The following is a 21750-nucleotide window of genomic DNA, read 5'->3' on the forward strand; positions in this document are numbered from 1 at the left end:
GCCCACAGCACTCCTGACCATCATTGAAGGCACCCCAGGGTGCCACGGTACACTGGTTGAAAACCAGTGCCCTACACCATATACAGTGGGAGTGTCACAAAAAAGACACAAAGTGCTGTTAGCAGCAAGAATGGCAACAACTACGCACTGGTACTGCCCACTGAAAGGATTGGCTACAAAATTTGGAACCAATTCATAACAGACAAGTTAAGATGTGTCTGAGGACACACACAGTATCAGATCAGGTTAAAAATACTTGGGAGTGGTTCTTGAACTCTGCAGATATGATAACGTCTGCTACGTTATAACACTGTTGAATTATTAGCCTATTGTGCTGTAAATGGTAAAATATATTGTTTGTTGGATTCCTGTCTCCCCACCCCCCTGCTGTTTCTGCCATAGATTTTGCCCCACCACCAGCCAGCACTGATATGTGATATTTGACAGATGCCAGTCAATGCTGGATGCTGCTACCATGCTATGAAAGACATACATGCGTGAATCAGCCCAGGGGGTTGTGCACATCCATCCTTCACAATAAACAAATCTGTACCAGCGTTTCCAGGTGTGCATTCTGATTCAGTGCCATATCATTTAATCAAATATTTCCCACACAGAGAGAGATATGATAGGTTATAAGCCCTGAAATCAAGTTAAAATTAAACTTAAAAGTCAAATAAACAAACAGTGAACTGCAAAAATTGTATAGTACTGTAACAGGGAGAGAAACAGCCATGTAGTTTTCTTCACATACAACCAGTATGTGGCGGTTGTTTTTAACCGATGTGTGGCTTTGCCCAGAGATTTTATGTCTAAGCCATAAGTACAAATTTGAAACTGAAAGCATCTGTTTTTGGTTTTTGCTAGCGACCGCCCTGCTCTGCCAAAAGATGCAGCTCTGCTCTGTTGAAAATGAAGCTTGAAGTTACGTGATACATATTTCTAAATAACAACCCTCGCCACCATTCTAAGAGTGCTTTTCAGAAATGCCACATAGGAAAGATTTCAAATATCACAGCCAGATGGTGATATTAAGACATAATTTAGGAAAGACTTTCCTCCCATTCGTTCTACGCCATTGTCCTCTGTGGACTAGTTTGGGACCTGATCATGGCTGTAGCCAAGTGCAGGGCAGGGAGGGGCAACTGCTCCCCCCCCCCAATCCATAAAAATCAATAAAAATACATAGCTAACTGAGGTTCTGCCTCCCCTAACAAAAGGCCTGTCCCACCCCCAGTGGCGTAGCGTGGGTTGTCAGCACCCGGGGCAAGGCAAGTAATTTGCGCCCCCTAACCCGTGGAGCCAGGTAGGGGCAGAGAGCTGCTAGTGCGAGCACCCCCCCCCCAGATGTTGCGCCCAGTGCGGCCGCCCCCCCCTGCATCCCCCACGCTACGCCACTGCCCACCCCACTCCACCCCCCACAAAAAATCCTGGCTACACCCATGGACCTTATTACTTCCCAGATGAGCCAAAATGCATCTAGGCTCCCTGTTGCTCTTTGGCTTCCTTTGACTACAATCCCAGCTGCTTGCTACAGAGGATCCCAACAAGCTGGATTTCAGTGACCTGAATATAACTGGTCTGTAGAAAGGACTTGATGAACTGAAAATAGAGATGATGTACATACTTTTGCAACCCAAGGAAATCTTCAATTAAAATTGTGTGTGTGTGTGTGTGTGTGTGTGTGTTTTCCATCTGCAAATCTTCTAATGTAAAATAAAATGCACTTGTGTGTGTTTAACTATAAATGTGAGTATTCTTAACATTCCGGAAAGAACATCTTTCTTGTGCTTGTTTCTAAGATTGCCGTATTTGTTGTTGTTTAGTCGTTTAGTCGTGTCCGACTCTTCGTGACCCCATGGACCAGAGCATGCCAGGCACTTCTGTCTTCCACCGCCTCCCGCAGTTTGGTCAGGCTCATGTTTGTAGCTTCGAGAACACTATCCAGCCATCTCATCCTCTGTCGTCCCCTTCTCCTTGTGCCCTCCATCTTTCCCAACATCAGGGTCTTTTCCAGGGAGTCTTCTCTTCTCATGAGGTGGCCAAAGTATTGGAGCCTCAACTTCACGATCTGTCCTTCCAGTGAGCACTCAGGTCTGATTTCCTTAAGAATGGATGCATTTGATCTTCTTGCAGTCCATGGGACTCTCAAGAGTCTCCTCCAGACCATAATTCAAAAGCATCAATTCTTCGGCGATCAGCCTTCTTTATGGTCCAGCTCTCACTTCCATACATCACTACTGGGAAAACCATGGCTTTAACTTGCCGTATAGTGAGCCTTAAAAAAAAGTGTCAACACAAACAGATTAGTCATCAGCTCTGCCTGTGTTGCAATGCTTCTTCCACATCTGTTCTCGATAAAAAATTGCTTCAGCGCAGAAAAACTTTCCTAACAATGGAAATAATATTTTGGGGAAGAACCAAGGGGATATCCAGAAACCACCTGTTATATTTCAGACAGCTGATCTATGGGATTTCTTGGAATCGTCTGAGGTGCTATTTTTGAAATTCCATTCCTTGGAGCAGGGAGGGGATGAACAAATAGTTTCCTGTGGGATCAAGGAGTCCTGGTCTTTCCTTGTCCCTGGAAATGGAATAAGCATTGCTAGATGGAAACGATCCCTTTTTAAATGATTTGTTTCTCTTACACAGGGAGGCTTGGGCACTCATTTTTTCATTGTGGCAACCTCACTCTTAACATTGTGGTATAGGCTGCATTCCTAACTCCCTAAGTCCCACTGAATTCAACAGGACTGACTTTTGAGTAGACATGATTCAGATAGCACTGTTAGAGGCTAACTAAAGCTCCAATGGCAGAAGTGTCCCATGAACAAAGCTCTGTTGGGATGCTCCAGCAATGTTCTCCAGAAGGTTGGTGGGCCCTCCAGGACAGCATGGAAGGTGCTAGGGGCTGCAGGGGAAAGGGGAGATCAAATGTGGCTCCACTGTTGTCCTCCAGTGGGAACCTAGTTCCCCCCACCTTTCCTCTGTGCCCATCATAGAAATGAAGTGGACTGCTAAAGGAAGAAAGCCCCCTTCCACTATAGAAAGGAATGGGCCATAGCTTAATGGTAGCACATCTGCTTTGCATGCAGGAGGTCCCTGGTTCAATCCTCAACATCCCTAGGTAGAATTGCGAATGTATCCCTTGTCTGAAACCCTGGACACATGCTGCTAGTCAATAGGCACAATATTGAGGCAGCTTCCTATGATCCTAGAAATGCAGCTCTTTTGCCAGGCCCCAGCAGCAGGCTAATAAAATTCAAGGAAGCAACTGGTCCCATCACCTCCTGGCAAATAGAAGGGGAAGAAATGGAGGCAGTGAGAGATTTTACTTTCTTGGGCTCCATGATCACTGCAGATGGTGACAGCAGCCACGAAATTAAAAGACGCCTGCTCCTTGGGAGAAAAGCAATGACAAACCTAGACAGCATCTTAAAAAGCAGAGACATCACCTTGCCAACAAAGGTCTATATAGTTAAAGCTATGGTTTTCCTAGTAGTGATGTATGGAAGTGAGAGCTGGACCATAAAGAAGGCTGATCGCCGAAGAATTGATGCTTTTGAATTATGGTGCTGGAGGAGACTCTTGAGAGTCCCATGGACTGCAAGAAGATCAAACGCATCCATTCTTAAGGAAATCAGCCCTGAGTGCTCACTGGAAGGACAGATCCTGAAGCTGAGGCTCCAATACTTTGGCCACCTCATGAGAAGAGAAGACTCCCTGGAGAAGACACTGATGCTGGGAAAGATGGAGGGCACAAGGAGAAGGGGACGACAGAGGACGAGATGGTTGGACAGTGTTCTCGAAGCTACCAGCATGAGTTTGACCAAACTGCGGGAGGCAGTGGAAGACAGAAGTGCCTGGCGTGTTCTGGTCCATGGGGTCACGAAGAGTTGGACATGACTAAACGACTAAACAACAACAACAGTAACTTTGTGTGACCTTGTTCTCAAATCTGTGAGAAAATACTACAGTCATACCTCTTGTTACGTTAGCTTCAGGTTATGTCATTTCAGGTTGCATCCCGCGGTGACCTGGAAGTACCGGAAAGGGTTACTTCTGGGTTTCGCCGCATGCACAGACACGCAAAATGACATCACGTGCATGTGCAGAAGCGACGAATCGTGACCCACGCATGCGCAGATGCGGGTTGCGCTCTCTTCAGGTTGTGAATGGGTCTCCAGAATGGATCCCATTCACAGCCAGAGGTACAACTGTATTCATCTTCATCAGGCCAACAGCCAAACACACACAACACACACACGGTGGGGGGGGGGGGAGATGAGGCATGGTAAAAATAAATAAATAGCAGGACTTCCAAATATTGTTTGACAGCCATGTACCTCAGGGTGAGGGAAATGTTTTAGATGGGGGACCACATTCCACATTCCACTTGGAAGGCCCCTTGAGGCTTTAAAGAGAGATACAGTGGTACCTCAGGTTAAGTACTTAATTCGTTCCGGAGGTCCGTACTTAACCTGAAACTGTTCATAACCTGAAGCACCACTTTAGCTAATGGGGCCTCCTGCTGCTGCTGTGCCGCCGGAGCATGATTTCTGTTCTCATCCTGAAGCAAAGTTCTTAACCTGAAGCACTATTTCTGGGTTAGCGGAGTCTGTAACCTGAAGCGTCTGTAACCTGAAGCGTCTGTAACCCGACGTACCACTGTACAAGCACTCGAAATAAAAATAAAAAACCCATTCTCAGCTAGGTGAGTGAGTGGTCTGACTCAGTGTGAAACCACTCATTGTATCCTACAATCAGCTGTACTCAGTTGTACCAAGGTGACGCCAGACTGTCCCTATTTTGCGGAAGGGATCCAAGTGGATACCAAAACGTCTGGTTCCTGCAATTCAAGTGGATTAAAATGCTCTGCCGCCCTAGTGCAACAAACCCATTTAAAAAGAACCTGAACTTTTTGGAGTTAGGAAAGTGGGGGGGGGGGGGAATGCACTGAAAATTGTTGAAAGGACGAATGAAAAGCATGCAAACACCAGCAAGCAAATCAGAATGAATGCTGGAGGAATGCTCATGGCCATATAAGTTCCCCTCAAACTAATCAAACTGAATGCTCAATAAAGATGAGACATAGTGTGACCACCACTAAGCTTTGCACAAACAAATGAGGTTGAATGCTCAATAAGTAGGTCTTCTGGAGGAACCCTCCCTTCCCCACTTTTGCAGGGAAGGGAAGCCACCAATTGCAAAGTTCCAATATGGGCAGCATCACTGCAGATGCTTTCCCCCTGAATATTTAACTCTTTCTTTACACTCATTCCTTCCTATAAATATTTCCACTTAGAAAGTGCCACAGCTGATTGCATATTCCGTGGCAAATAAGTGGGCCCATCATGTCTTGTCATTTAGCCATTTTTTAAAGTGCAGAGGGAAACCTTCCAATCAATGTTTCGCCAGCACACTGAGGACATTTCTCGAAGCCAAATCCACTGCCGGTCTCTAAATCATTTAGTGCGCTCTGATGTTCGGCGACTCCTTGGAAGCAAAGGTGGAGGAAATCAGGCAGGCTGCTCTGATCACTTCTGAGAAACTGCCATTAGATAAAAGATTATTTAGCTGGGGGCAACTGCTCTGCTTTCCATGCAGCCTTGGAAGTGGCTTGCTTGCTGATGAGGATGTCAAGAATAATAGATTCCTATTACTCTTGGGATGAATGAAGTGCCTCTGGACACAACTCCCCAAATTCAAACATTTAACAGAGCATGTGTGGTCTGTTGGGTGGCAGAGCTTCTGCTGGAAGGGAAGAGAGGGTCAAATCTGATATTCTGCTTGCGCCTCTGCTTCTATCCTCCTTCCAGACAAACAGTGAAGCAGAGCCCCATCCACTCCTCCTACAGGAAAACTTTGCTTTAGATGGCCCTAAAGTTGTATGGCTCCCCAGCAGTTTTTCAGAGCTCACTGGGAATCCCCCACACATGTGCACACTTCAAAAATTCTCAGAAGGGATAGGGCACATAGATGGAAGGCAAAATGCTTCTGGAAATATTTGCTGGGGGGGGGAGCATAAATACTTGAGAGAAAGAATTGGCAAAAACCAGAGAGCACTTTCCATCAGAACTCATGGTCCAAATGAGTCACGTCGGTCATTGTTCTGAACCTGAGTTGATCAGAACAAACTTCTGCTGTAATGTTGGAGCCACAAACTCACAAACTCCTCTTCTCTTCCATACATAAACTGGGCGATTTCAAAAATCGCAGTCTTCCACTTTGGCGAAGAGCAAGATGCAATCTCACATTACTTGGTCTGATGTCATGCAAGTACACCACTCATGTGAGCAGAGTTTATGCATCTGAGAATTTATGTCCTATCTGGCTGATGTGTATGCATTAAGCAGGGCATCTTGGGGGAATCAGCCACCACTCAGGGCAATGTGGTTGCATACTGAGTTGTGTGCAGACCAATGCAGCTGTGCACCCTTTCTCTCTCTCTCTTCATATCACCACCCTGTTAAAGCAGAGAAGCAGCCTCACTTGTATAAATAAGATTTCTTCTGGCAAATGAAGACCATTTGTTTTGAAGTGAAGACAATTAAAATGCCCTGTTGTTTTGTTGTTCACCTAATATGAAACATTGCTTACTGCCTTTGCAAGAACAACTGGGCGGGGTGGGGGAGGAACCCCTCTGTAGTCTAATATTGCTTAATGGATATGAAATGCTGCAAAGCTTTTACAGAAAATGGAAAAGGAGCGTCAGTAACAGAGAGGGGGGTGGGTACTTTTCAAATGGCTTTTAAATGGTCAGCGGTGGACATTGATTGGGAAACCTGTCGATGGCATTACTTTGAGCGCCCATTAACAGTGTGTGGAACTAAATTTGGATTGTCCACAAGCTGCTGCGTGCCACAGATGGAAAGTGCCATGCAGTAACACATTAAAGGCCGCTCTACATTATAGCTTCAGGCAGAGCTATCAGCAGATGCAGACATCAAACTCCCAAATAGAAAGCTAGAATGCCCTGAAGCATGAGCCTGTTTGTTTTGTAAAGTCTCATTTGTTCACCTTTAGATATGTGATACTTCATCATATGCTCCAGCAATGTTTTCAGGGCTTCATCTGTAGGTGGGCATTTTTGAAATGAGCTGCAGTATTCTGTCATTACTGTTATTTTTCAACTTTAGGGGTGAGTGAGATTGGAATGGAGTACCTTGGAAAAGGGCATGGCTGGCAGGCAGGCTGGCTGACTGGCTAGAACCCAGAAGGGGAACCCTCAACACGACAACAACTCCTTGCAGGTCTCACTTGTACCATCATCCTTCTTAAAGTGCAGCATCTGGATAGCATTTGAAATGCTTCACATACATTCTCCAGTTGTAATCCTTACATGAAATAATGTAAAAAAAAAACCCCAAGAGCAGTAAAAGCAGGAGTGGTGGTGGACAAGAGTTTGGCTAAAGATAGGATGAAAGTGGATAGTTTGACTTCCTCTCTGGAAGTTTGGTAAAAAGAGCCAGCTCCTCTATCCCATTGGTAGCCAATGTAGCACCCTCTTCCAGATGTTTTGGACTACGAGGCCCATCACACAACTTCCTGACCATTGACAATACTGCCTGAGGCTGATGGGAGTTACAACCCAAATCATCTGCATGGCCCCATGGTTTGCTACCCCTGATCTAAGGCTTCCATGGTTTTGAGCCTCAGTTGCTAGCCATTACCTGTCCTTCCCTGCTGTAAGCGTCAGGCACTGAGTGGTCACATGGAGCAAGGCAGCCTTGAAGGTGTGAGATCCCAAGCCATGCAAGACTTTTTATAGGGCACCACCAGCACCCTAAATTGTGTCGAAAGATGAAGTGCTAATCAAAGTAACAGGTTAGCTAGCTAATCTAAGTAACAGTGGAACAGGTTGAATTCATACATGTCTCTCTCAGCCCTTGTTAGGAGACATGGATTCCCTTGGGTCCTTTCCAACTCTGCAGTTCCATGTTGCCATGTGTTAGTCTTCTGCAGCTGTTGATGCTTTTGAGCCCTCTTCATACGATGGAAAGAGCCTGGCAAGACTGCTCCCCTGATGTTCAGGTGCCAGGCTAGGATCCATGGACAACCCTGTCCCCACTTGGAGCAAACACATTGCATTGTGTGACTCCTCTGCAAAAATGCCCATGGGATGGGGATTTGGAGAGCCCTCAGGCATGGCACCTTCAGTGCATCCTTCCAACCTTGTAGAATCTGCACATGGAAACCAAGATCTTCTTAGGTACTCTGTGCAAAGTGGACTTGGTGGCATTGTTATGTAGGTCCTCTGCAGGTTCTGGAAAATGCCCAGCTTTGCACCTTCCTGGAACCAGCCCTATGTAGGACCTCAGAATCGATTTCCCTCTGGTGTCCACAAGCAGTGGGGTGGAGAAGCACAAGAGAGGTGCTGCTTTTCATGCCCCCCTTGGTGAGCTCATCTTGAACCCATAGTGCTGTAATCGTTTTTCAGTTTCTAACGCCCACCCCCTCGCCCAATATAATTATTCAATATAGTCATATTGTGCTGATACCCCAGGACTTAGAAGCTGCAGGATTCACTTACCAGGTGGCGAATCAGTCATAATTACTAATGATGCTGGCGTGGGCCTTCTTTTCCTGATCTGCGGAAAATATAGGTGCAAGCAGATTTATTAAATGATGGCCACATCCCTCAATCTAGAATACTAGCACAAACTGCCAGACTATTTGTACCTAACATAGGGAAGCCAAAAATCATTCAAACTATTGGGTTGCAGATGATCAAAAATAGAACACTTCCCATGTCTGATCATTCTTTCCATTTCCGAAAGCTAATACGCCCATTTTGAATTTGCATTGATGCAGTTACCAGCAAATTACTAAGTTTTCCCCTCTTTATGCCTTTTTCCATTTGCTTCATTAGGCTGGATTTGAAATCTGTAAAGACTGCAATGGGCATGGTCCGATGACCAGGCTGCTTTAATCAAAAAGGATATAGGTCAAGGATCTCTGGAAGCAGATGAAAATCTGGAGTCTTGTGCTGCTTCCAGCACAGCCAGTTCCTCATCCCAAGTGTGCACCCCAGAATCCTCAGGAAATCCTAAGGTGCACTTTCAGTTTGTGCTTCTGCCTCACCTATGGAACAACAAGGCTTGAGTCAGGCCTGTCCATTAAATCTCAGCCTAATGATAACAGACCTTCCAAGTGTCCCTATTTTCCAGGGACAGTCCCGGATTTACAGAAGCGGTCCCAGTTTCTGATTTGATCCCAGAATGTTCTGCCTTTCCTTAGGACATCCCTATTTTCATCGGAGAAATGTTGGAGGGTATGGAGGTATGCAACATCCGAGTCAAGGATATAAGTAATGACATAACCTTTAGAAGACATCCGAAGGCAGCCCTGTATAGGGAAGTTTATTTAATGTTTAATGTTTTACTATGTTTTTATATATGTTGGAAGCAGTCCAGAGTGGCTGGGACAACCCAGTCAGATGGGCAAGGTATGATTATGATCATGATGGAATAGGATGTCTCTATTTTCATCGGAGAAATGTTGGAGGATATGCAATAATGTCTGTTCCACAAACCCAAACATTGGTGCAATAGAAAATGTTGAAATATTTTATTTTATATTGAATGATCTAAAGTTCTTTTATAATGGGACAAGATGTGTACTTGGAGCTTATCCCTGGAAACAGAATACAATTATAGGCATTTGGCACACAGAAATGCGATGTGAGGATTTTAAAAGCCTGTTCCATGAGCACAACAGGGAGTGGGAACAAGAAGGTGTATCAGACTTTTCTTCGTCCCTCATCCTGTGTGACAAACTGCTTTTGATACGGAGGGATGTTTCAAAAGCAGTTTGCGATCGTGGCATGGGAGGTCCAGAGTTTTTTAAAAGGTGGCCGGGGGGGGGGGGTGATGTCAGAATTCTACTGGTCAAGGATGAATCCCTTGCAACTTGGGATTCCAGCCTGCAATGACACTGGAACAGGGAACCAGCATGCTGTTCCACTAGCATCCGCCTGGCCTCTTATCTTCAGCATTCCTTTGCCACTGGAGAAAGGCTATTGCTAGATAATGAAGACAGTGCTTTATTTCATCATCTCTTCTGCTATCAGAGACCATTTGGTGATGTTTTACAGCAGGGTTTTCCAAACTTGGGTCTCCAGCTGTTTTGGGACTACATCTCCCATCATCCTTAGCTAGCAAGACCAGTGGGGATGATGGGAGTTGTAGTTCAAAAACAGGTGGAGACCCGAGTTTGAGAAATCCTGCTTTAGAGGAAACTCAGGTCCTTGGCCTACTTTCTTGCCCACTGCCTGCAAAGATGGATGAATAGTAAGCACACACATAGTGGTGGGGTGGCAAAGAGAGAATGCACTATATAAAATCCTGCCATCACTGATTTTCGGCTTTTGGCTCCACTCAACGTTGCTTACAGCCCCCAAATATCTTTTCCCATGGGTCAGTAGGAAAAATTTCCCCACTTCTGCTATATGGGATGTGTACACCTGACAGCACAGGGAGATGGCGCAGTAGTATATTGCCTAGGTTCTAGCAATATCCTTGTCCAGAAACAGTGAGATAAATCAAGCAATCATGGGAATGAGATATTTAACATCTGTAATGGAATTAAATGAAGGGCACAGTCCTTTATCTGTAGCAGCCATGACCCACGTTGATTCAATGGGAAATGTCGCTCAGATAATGACTTCAGATTTTCACCTTCAGCACAATATAATATTCTCAATGTTATACATTAGTCATGATCACGAACAGCTACATTGTATTTTTTGGAAGGTCTTGCTCTTGATAATGTCTTTGCCAGTGATGAGGAGACAGCGCACTCTAAGCAGCCAGAGAGATGAACTTCATCAAACTATCAATTCAATTCACTATTTCTTTATTTTCTAATGTTTTGCATCGTTACACTGGGCCAAAGGTCAGCTCAGAGAACAGCTTACTAGAATGATGTATTCCAAAATATAAGTAAATCCTCGCCTGTTCCCTCTGCACATGTACGCACGTGCATATACCCAGTGCTTTTCTCTATACAAAATAAATAAATGTTTAGGGGTACTCTCATTTTCCTGCTCATATTGAAATATTGTCTCTCAATGAGGCCAAGCTTAGGTTCACAAAATATGTAGGGGTATGCGTACCCCTGTGTCCCCCCAGGAAAAGAGCACTGCATATATGTAAGTATTTTAAGTGTGTGTGCATACACATATACACACACAGTTAGAGAGAGTTGTATTTAAAGCAGGAGTTAGTTTTTTTTAAGCCTTGTTTTGTCAAGATTGAAGAGACCCCAACATCTTTTTAACAAGCCTTTCAACTTCCTTACTTGAATAGCTATCTACTTGATCTGTTGACATCTCTCTATTTCAACATCCACCCAGCTATGTTTGTTTAACAGAGATAGATACCATTTTAAGTAATTCCATCTGTCCATCCATCCATCTGTCTATCTAGTGACACAGAAACACTGATAAAAGGCACACTATTGCTACTGGAAAGCATCTGTTCTTAAGGAATGAAGACAGCAAATGTTTGCTCCGAAAAAATGGGTGTGAATGTCACCCGGAACATCCAAAAGGACAAACCCTCCTCTGTCCTGTCAGTGCTTGGGACACTTTGTGGAATTCCCTAGCTGAAGCTGAGTCGCAGTTACATTTTCTGATCTGGCAGCAACGCCCTCTCAGCCCCTTCCCCCGCCACCCAGACAGGGAGAGAAGATGAAACTAGCTTACCTGTTCAGCTGCTTCAGGGTCTATTTGACTCTGAAATAACGGCACAGCAAACTGTATCTTTTTGGGGCTGTTTGGCTCCATGGCAGCAATCAGGACGCAGAAGAGAAAAGAGCCCCGAACTGCCTGAGAGGAGAAGCAGACAGTTGTTCCCGCGATTATCCTCTGGCACGCTCCCTGAAGCTGCGCCAAGCGGTCCTTAATAACAGCAGTTAATTCCCCGAGTTAGCAAGCAGAGCTGCCTGGGCTGAGAAACTCCCCGATTCCACATCCACGGCAATGCCTCTGGCTGGAGCCACTACTGTATTCCTCCTCCGGCCCTTCAAATCTTCGCCGCACGGAGCTGGAAGGAACAATAAGCTAATTGTGCACCGATTCCCTTCTGCATATGCCAAGCGTTCACTCAGAAGCTAATTGAAAATGCAATACTAGCCTGGCTTGGCCTGGTGCCCTGGGATTTGAAAGAGAGGATCTCTCCGCTGTACATTACTAGCTGGCTGCACCAAAGTGCCGGGTAAGCGCCCTTCGGAGTCTTGCTGATGGCTCGTGAATTATTGATAGGCACAGAGATCAGGATGTTTTCAGGTCGGAGGTGTGGAGGTGGCCGGCCCTGGGAGCAGGTGGGGTGTAGTCAGCTGGCCCCCTTAGAAGTGTTCACAGAACCCCCTCTTTTTGCATCCTCACCTAGTTGGACTGCCAGTTCTTCTGGGCTGAATTTTACTGCTTGCACCTCTGAATTCCAGCTCCCAAACTACAGAGCAACGAAGAAAACTTTTGACCAGAGATGTCTTTTTGGTTATTTCCCTACTTTTATATATAGATAGGGTTGCAGGTGGCGCTGTGGGTTAAACCACAGAGCCTAGGGCTTGCTGATCAGAAGGTCAGTGGTTCGAATCCCTGTGATGGGGTGAGCTCCCGTTGCTCGGTCCCTGCTCCTGCCAACCTAGCAGTTCGAAAGCAAGCCAGTGCAAGTAGATAAATAGGTACCACTTCAGCAGGAAAGTAAACAGCGTTTCCGTGCGCTGCTCTGGTTCGCCAGAAGCAGCTTAGGCATGCTGGCCATATGACCCGGAAGCTGTATGCCACTTCCCTCGGCCAGTAAAGCGAGATGAGCACCACAACCCCAGAGTTGTCCGTGACTGGACCTAACGGTCAGTGGTCCCTTTACCTTTATATATAGATGGGGCTCCTCAACCTTGGAAGGAGCCTATCTAGGAGAACTGTGATCCTAAACCTCCACTGTCTTGCAGGATATCTTTGGGAGAGGAAAAGGCTAAGGAGTAAACCCTACACAAATCCCTAAGATGGTGGGATGGTGCCTTGTACACTTCCTCCCAGCAACTCCTGCAGCCAAGCTGGTGTCAAACTTATTGCTCTGCTTTCCTTTGGACCACATCAGTGAGTCTGAGAGGGGGGCTCTTATCATCTCAGCAGCCCAGGACCTTTGTGGCAGCTAGACTGGTGACTGGGAGTGGCCGCTGAGACCGTATAACACCAGTCCTGAAAGACCTACATTGGCCCCCAGTACATTTCTGAGTTCAATTCAAAGTGTTGGTGCTGACCTTTAAAGCCCTAAACAGCCTCGGCCCAGTATACCTGAAGGAGCATCTCCACCCCCATCGTTCAGCCTGGACTCTGAGGTCCAGCACCAAGAGCCTACTGGAGGTTCCCTCACCGTGAGAAGTGAGGTTACAGGGAACCAGGCAGAGGGCCTTCTTGGTAGTGGCGCCCGCCCTGTGGAATGCCCTCCCATCAGAAGTCAAGGAAATAAACAACTATCTGACTTTTAGAAGACATCTGAAGGCAGCCCTGTTTAGGGGAGTTTTTAATGTTTGATGTTTTATCGTGTTTTTAATATTCTGTTGGGAGCTGCCCAGATTGGCTGGAGAAACCCAGCCAGACGGTCAGGGTATAAGTAATAAATTATTATTATTATTATTATTATTATTATTATTATTATTATTATTATTATTATTATTATTGTCAGGGGCTCAGGAGCAGAGGCACAGGGGAGAGAGGAAATGGAGAGCGAAGGGGAAGAATCTGAGGGCAGCGTAGGGGAGTATGAAAGTGGCCCGAGAGATTCCATGAGTCTCTCCAGCGAATCAGAAGATTCCCAGAGGGGGGCGCCGATGGCCAGGGCAAGGGGGGTCCCAGGGGGGACACACCAGAAGCAAGGGGCCAGTGGGGACTCCCAAAGCAGCAGTGGGAGAGCAGGACCAGCTCCTCCACCAGAGCGTAGTGAGGGGGAAGAGCCACATGTATCAGGGCCAGCTTCTCCTCCAGCAGGGAGAGAAGATGAGTCAGAGGTGGCCACGCCTCCATCGCAGAGTGAGGGAACGGAGGGAGAGTCAGGTGCAGCTAGCCTCCCCGAAGGGGGAAGCAGTGACAGGAGCAGTGTAACGGTCAGGAGGAAGGTGGCCGGCGGGGCGCGCGCGCCAAGTTCGAATGTACAGGCGCGCGGCACAGCAGGAAACCCGGATTGGGAACCAGGTCCTAAAGCCCGCCGGAGGGAGGGGGAAGACTCAGGAGACTCAGCATCAGAAGAGTCTAGAAGAGGCGAGACCCCAGCGGACAGGCGGGCCCAGAGGAGAAGAGAGCAAAGGAAGAGGTGGAGCAAAGCTAGAGTCTTAAACTGGTGTCTGGGGGGAGGAGATTCAGATGGAGCTTCAGCGGTCTAGAGTTTAGGACGTAGAGCTGCGCGCCGCGGCTTTGAAATCGAAACTGAACTTCAATAAAGACTTTTGTAAATAGTAACGCACTGGCGTTGGTCCTTTGTGAGCTGGGACCTCGGGCAGCTATGACAATTATTATTATTATTATTATTATTATTATTATTATTATTATTATTCACACTGCCCAGGGTTGTGCCCCGGGAAGGTCACTTCGGTGCTGCTAATGCAGTGATTTGACTTCACCCCAGAGACACATTCCCTTGTCTCTCGAGACAGATGTATACCAACAACAATATATTTAAAGCATGCATTGCTTTTGTTGTTGCTGTTGTTTCAGCTGTCATTTAAAGGTCGGCACTCTGCTCAGAGACACCAGGTCACAATCCATCCACTTGCCTCTTGACAAGGTGTCACTAGGGTGCAGTGACACCCTAGTCTCCTTGCACGCATATTGCTTACTGGTGTCCAAAACCCGCTCCTGCATCTGTTCTCCCACTCAACATGCACACAAGTGCCCCATCAACATCACTTCACAAGGGGTTATTTCTTCAGAAATACTCACCGCCTCCTTTGAGATAGCAAGGAAGGTGGTTAGAAAATGGCAAAACGATAGACTCCCCCATTGCTGAAAGTTCAATATGTTTCAATGGTGTTTTTTTAAAAAAAAAAATCATTTTTTTTTAATTTTACAAATATAAGTTTATAACAATACCAAATACATATCCATATAAAGAGATTTCTCTGAATCTTGAGACTTCCCCTCATCCCTTCCATGGGTCCTAATGTGAATATTTCACCTGCATATTATTTCATAATCTATATTTTATATTCAGCCATATTATCTATAATACCTGTTACATTACAAGTGAGATTAAAATCCTGTTTTCCTCTGCTTACAGTGGTCTCCTAAGTAAAATATAAAATTTTCCCATTCTTTTAAAAAAAATTTGTCCTCTTTGTTCCTGAGCTTTCCAGTCAGCTTTGCCATTGCAGCGTAGTCCATCAGCTTAGTTTGCCATTCCTCTCTGGTAGGCACTCTTTCCATCTCTGGGCTAGTAGCATCCGTGCGACCGTTGTCGTGTACATAAAAAGTATTTTCTGTTCCTTTGGTATGTCGGTACCTAAAATTCCTAATAGAAGTGCTTCTTACTGTACTGTGTAAGTACTGTTACATTGCAACAAGAATAAGACGAGCAATGATGTCAACAACGGAGTTCAAATTGTAAACATCGAAGGAACGATAATAAACAGTAGTGACACCTGAATTGAATTTTTAAAATCTTAAAAGTCAAAACCTGGCCATAAATATAAGCACCAATTCTGTGAATTGGCCATATTTTTACTGTTATTTGTAGCACAATACTACTTTTAATGTCATTTTTTTTTTAATAAATTGCTTTCTGGTCACTGACCGTATTAAAGATATTTGATTTGTGCTTCTGGTTTTTTAACAAAAGTTATTGTCAACATTTTTTTCAATTCATTATATATCTCCCAGAAAGCTTTAATTATCTTACACAACCACCGCATACTATAAAAGGTACCTTCTATCACTTTACCAGCTTCCTGTATTTCTATCCTGGTCTGCTTAAAGGCTAAGGCTGGGGAAATCTGTTCATTTCAGTTTCTCTCAGACCCCAGCTGCACTGTACCACATTAAATAGTCACCGCTTCCACCAAAGAATCCTATAGTTTGTTAAGGGTGCTAAGAGTTGTTTAGAGGCCCCTACTTACCTCACAGAGCTACAATTCCCAGAATTCCCTGCGAAGAGGGACTGACAAGCCACTCTGAGAAATGCATATGTATTTTTTTGCATGCAACTTTATTTTTGCCAGCTGTTTCCCCTAATATACTGCATTTTTGTAGGAATGCAAAATCATTTTCATGAATGCACACATTCTTCTTTGCATCTCCCCAAGATATGCATTTGGGGGGGGGGTGACTATGTTGCAAAATTTGGAGGTGGATCTGAAGAATACTTGTGTCGGTTTGGGAAGAGTGACTTTGGTAGGTTCTCATTAAAATGCAAAACAATTTTATTCCCTATCTATATTTAATGTTGGCTGATTCCTACCTGATTGACACCTACATCTGCTCTCCTTCAGTGAGCTCTGTGCTTACAAAGTTAATCACAAATTGTTTGTGGGATGCTTTTACAGCCTGAGAAGTTGCTTTTCTAGAGAGGCAAAAGAGAGAGAGGCTGCTTCCAATCCCAATCCAAAGGCTTGTTGTATGTAATTTAGAAGGAATTAAAAGGGGATTAGAAAATTCATGGAGGGCAAAGCTATTAAAGGCATCACTACCTACAGAATTCAATGAGGCATGTTTCTGAATACCGGTCATTTGGGGGCTGGGAGTGACAATGGGAACAGGCTACTGCCCTTGTGTCTGCTTGCTGGTTTCCAAGAGGCATGTGGTTGGCAAGTACAGCAAACATGTTGCTGGCCTAGAGAGGCCATTGGTCTTGCAAGGCACTTCTTACATTTAAGCACAAAATATTGGAGGAATTTCGAGGAGAAGAGTTTTGTTGGGACATTCCTGCACTCAGCATTGCTCACCATAGCTGCCAACTCCTTGGGGGCCTGAGCACCCACAAAATTCTGCATGAAGGGTCTGGGCACCCACAAATTTCATTGCCAGGGCCATGCACTCTGCATGGCACCCATGTGCCTGGGCACCCACAGCCACAAGACAAAGCTGGTTGCCCACTCATTGTTGGCAAGTAGGGTGATTCCGGTGGCGGCAGAACTGGTAAGATGGCGGTGTCTCAGGTGGAAATGTTGCAAGTCTATTAGAAACCACGTGAAGACTTGTGATTTAAATTTAGTACAACAACAAAAGCCAGACTGGTTTGTGTGTGTTTTTAAGTCTGTCCTTGTTTAGTAGTTGTACCTTGATCTTCCTTTTTGCAGCTCTTGATTTGCTTGACTTGTGTCATTATATTTCACCTGAGTTTGATAAATCAGGCATCTATCAATAGATTTCACTTTAAGGAGTAGGATGTGTGCCAGAACCAGGGGTGGATTTCAGAGGGCAGGGAGGATAGAAAAAGGAAAAGAAGCATGGCCAGGTGTCTCTGCCTGCCTGTTTATCTATGTCTAGATATCTAGCTATATCTAGAGACAGACAGATATATTCCTTAATATAAAAGTGCAAAAATTAAATATCCATCGTTCCATCAAACCAAGCAAATCATGGTAATTTTTCTTAGGTGCATTCCCCTCTTGCACACAAGACCAGCTGCCTCCTCACACCTTTTCCACCCTGCACCCAGTTATAAAGCCACCATCCCCTCTGATTCTGCAGTCCCTTTTGTACCCACGCTTTCATCTTCATCTTTCTGGTCCAAATGGCATCCCAAAATCCAGCCCTAGCAACCACTTTCAGCATTGAGGTTCCTCAAATGAAGCAGGGGTAGCTGTGGTGCCCTTCAGATGCTGATGGACTTCCAAATCCCATCAACCCCAGCCAGTAGGGCCAAAGGACAAGGTTGATGGGTCTTCTTTTGGAATACTTGTGGACTACAGCATCAGGAGGACACCATGCTGACTATCCCTGAAGTTGAGGCACAATAAAGAACTGAAAAGAGCCTTTCCTTTCCCAGTGAGAAGCCCCAGCTTGGCCTTGCAGTTAAAAGGCAATCTTGCAAGACTGAAGACCCTGAGAAGCTCTAATAGCCTTCACAATCTGTACTGCACATGTAACTTGAACATTTAAATTAAAAATTGGTTTCTCTTGATACTTTACCCATGAGAGAGGCAATATGTAAACATTTGATTTACAGATAGGCATTTCTTTCTGCTCTTCGTAGAAATTGCAAAGCCTGCTTATAGGAAATGAGATAGATTAAAGATGCATAACCTTATTATAAATTGCAAACACTGCTGTCTTCTTAAAGCTACATACGGTTCAATAGAAGAGATAAATGTTTGGCTAGCTAACACCCAGTTCATAAACACAATTACATGGAAGGAAGCTCAATTGATTTCATTGAGCTTAGATCAGAATTTTGCTCTAGTGTATTTAATCAGGAAATCAAATATTTAGGGCTTTTGCAATGATTGAAAATCAGTTGAGTTTCCAGGAACCTGCGTTTGTGATATGAAGATTTAGCAGCATTAAAAAGAATAATAGTCTGGGTCATCTTTTTGTCAGCCATGGTGTAAAAAATAACCATTTTTTTAAAAAATAATGAGGGTAGAAATTGACTTTTAAACTATATTAATTTTGCAGGAATATTTAGAAAGGATTTACAAATACAACAAGAAATGAAGAGTTAGCATTTCCTCCACTTTGATTGCATGTTTTTTAAAAATGAATAGAAAGGACAGAATCTCTTTTTAGATTGGGAAAAAGAGCAATTGTTTCAAAATATTCGGACCCTAGATTTAAATGTGCTTAATTCTGAGCTCAACAGTGTGACAGCATTTTTATTCAACTATTTCAATACTAAAAAAAGAATAAGGCAAACATTAACCCTACCTCCCAAACATTACACGAGTACCACTACTCTTTTAGTGTGGGAAGTAGAAAAGTACAGAATCATACAGATTAAAATTGGGTAAAGTATTAGTAATTGATCATAAAATATTAAAGACACTTAAAAGTGTCAAGTGGAAAAACAAAAGTGAAAACGAAAACCCATACCCCACTCCAAGCTTAGTGTACATGTGAAATACAAAAGTTGTTAAGAAAGTGATTATTGACAAAGACAGGTAAAGGTAAAGGGACCCCTGACCATTAGGTCCAGTCGTGACCGACTCTGGGGTTGTGGCGCTCATCTCGCTTTCTTGGCCTAGGGAGCTGGCGTACAGCTTCCGGGTCATGTGGCCAGCATGACTAAGCTGCTTCTGGCGAACTGAGCAGCACACGGAAACACTGTTTACCTTCCCACCGGAGCAGTACCTATTTATCTACTTGCACTTTGACGTGCTTTCGAACTGCTAGGTTGGCAGGAGCAGGGACCAAGCAAGGGGAGCTCACCCCGTCGCAGGGATTCGAACCGCCGACCTGCTGATCGGCAAGTCCTAGGCTCTGTGGTTTCACCCACAGCGCCACCCACATCCCTATTGACAAAGATAGAGTGGCTTAAAACAGACGTCACTTGGCAACTTCAGTAAAGATACTAAAATTTCCGGAGCCCACCTACTACTTCCCGTGTTTCAATAATAGTTCTTAGTAGCGTCCATGTCTATGAACATGGTTTAGAAAACAGCAAAATATGTAGCTCAGGAGTGATGAACCTGTTGCCTTCTAAAAGTTGGCCTGTAACTCCCATCATCTCTGAATGTCAGCAATGCAGGCTGATGGGAGTCAGAAATTTTTGAGCTATTTTTATGGCAACCGAAATGGGTTGCCATATGTTTGGATTTCCCTGGACGTTTCAGCATTTTCTGCCCGGACACTGCTTCTGACTGCTGTATTCTGGCTATGTCCAGGAAATTCTGGACATATGGCAACCCTACCCTAGGGTCTCTGGCGGCGGTGTAGATGAGCAAAACTTGGTATCTAGAACAAGTGACACTGTTTTATTCACTACTGGAGAACATAAAAGCTCTTTTGGAGGCTGTGAGACTGTGAAGAATTAAAGAGACACATTGCACAGAAGGCTGCTGTTTGAAACCCATGTAGGCATGTACAATTAGTCGCGTGGTGCTTGGGATCCCGGCCAGCGAGCCCAATAAATTGCTTACATTCATCGCCATCATAATGTCAGCCTGAAGGATTGTTTGTGTAGGTGTCGCCCTCCTCAGTGCAATGAAAGTCATTTTTAAGGCCAGTTTGAGTAGGTTTGCTTCAGTGATGGTTGTTGCATGTGGCAGGAAGCTGCAAAAAAGCAACAACAACAACCCTATACTATATGGGGGGGGGGGGAATCATGCTATTTCCTATATACATTGACAACTTCTGGATCTATGCATCAACCAAATTACCGGTACGCTCGAGGCTATGTTAAATAGCCAGGAGCATGGAGTCATAACTGTGGTGACAATGAGCTGCTATGGACATGGGTATCACTGTGGTCTAAACCACTGAGCCTCTTGGGCTTGCCAATCAGAAGGTCGGTGGTTCAAATCCCCGTGATGGAGTGAGCTCCCATTGCTCTGTCCTAGCTAGCAGTTGAAAAGCACACCAGTGCAAGTAGATAAATAGGTACCACTGCGTCGGGAAGGTAAACGGTGTTTCTGTGCGCTCTGACTTCCATGACGGTGTTCTGTTGCACCAGAAGCGGTTTAGTCGTGCTGGCCACATGACCCGGAAAGCTGTCTGTGGACAAACACTGGCTCCTTCAGCCTGAAAAGCGAGATGAACACCGCAACCCCATAGTTGCCTTTGACTGGACATAACCGTCCAGGGGTCCTTTACCTTTGCCTTTTATGTAGCTTTTGAAATGGTAGCAAAAAACCAAGAAGAGTCTGTTCCATTGACACCAAACATTAATCTATAGGTAAATAAGAACAGAAGAATAGCTTTGCTGGATCAGATCAAAGGTCCATCCAACCCAGAAGTGTTCTCACACTAGCTAACTAGATACCTACAGGAAGCCCTTAAGCAAGACATTAGCCCAATAGCTCCCTTCAGCAGTAAATTCCTTGAATCCAGCCTTTTCTTTAGGTCAGGTATGGGGAACATTTGGCCCCACAGATGATTACTGAACTAAAACTCCCATAATCTCTGGTCTGAAGGAGTGTCACCACCCCCATCGTTCAGCCCAGACCCTGAGATCCAGCTCTGAAGGCCTTCTGGTGGTTCCCTCATTGTGAGAGGTGCACTTACAGGAAACCAGGCAAAGGGCCTTTTTGGTAGTGGCGTCTACCCTGTGGAACACCCTCCCAGCAGATGTCAAATAGCTATGTGATTTTTAAAAGACATGTGAAGGCAGCCCTGTTCAGGGAAGTTTTTAGTGTGTGATATTGTTTGGGGTTTCCCCCCCTATTTTTTGTTGGGAGCCATCCAGTGTGGCTGAGGCAACCAGGTTAGATGGGCAGCGTTATAGCAAAAAGTCACTTTTTTTTTTAAAGGGGTCAGGAGTGGGTAACAGATTTGTTGTGCAAGAGCTCCTGATCAACTTCAGTTGCACAACCTGAATGGTACAATGACTGGACACGGCTTGTGTGTCTCTTGTAATGTATAGGAACATTCATACATGACACATACACACACCCCCAGCTATCACCTGAAGTGGTTCAGTCCATTATACCAGCTCAGGGTTCTAATATCTCATTTTGCTGCATGTATAAACCAGGATTAATATGCAAGCTGAATTCTTCTCTCAAATGCCTATGTAAGGATCTATTCACATAACTCTCCCAGCCCAGCCAGAAGACTCCAGTGTCTGAAAACCAATGAAAATAACGAGTTTGAAACAC

General features: G+C 44.9%; 1 protein-coding gene across 2 annotated transcripts in view; it reads right to left on the reverse strand.

Moving 5' to 3' along the window:
* The window catches only part of PPP1R1C (protein phosphatase 1 regulatory inhibitor subunit 1C), a 41193-nt gene extending 28780 nt beyond the window's left edge, over positions 1–12413 (reverse strand). The window contains exons 1-2 of one of the 2 annotated variants that reach the window (XM_028748150.2): positions 11708–12413; positions 8534–8591 (exon numbers count right to left, since the gene is read on the reverse strand). In XM_028748150.2, coding sequence (XP_028603983.1) covers positions 8534–8591; positions 11708–11788 — 139 coding nt within the window. In that variant the 5' untranslated portion in view covers positions 11789–12413. The remainder of the gene's footprint in view (positions 1–8533; positions 8592–11707) is intronic. The other variant, XM_028748143.2, reaches the window with a different exon arrangement.
* Positions 12414–21750: the final 9337 nt, after the last annotated feature.

The sequence above is a fragment of the Podarcis muralis genome, chromosome 1 (assembly GCF_964188315.1).
Source record: "Podarcis muralis chromosome 1, rPodMur119.hap1.1, whole genome shotgun sequence".
NCBI lineage: Eukaryota > Metazoa > Chordata > Lepidosauria > Squamata > Lacertidae > Podarcis > Podarcis muralis.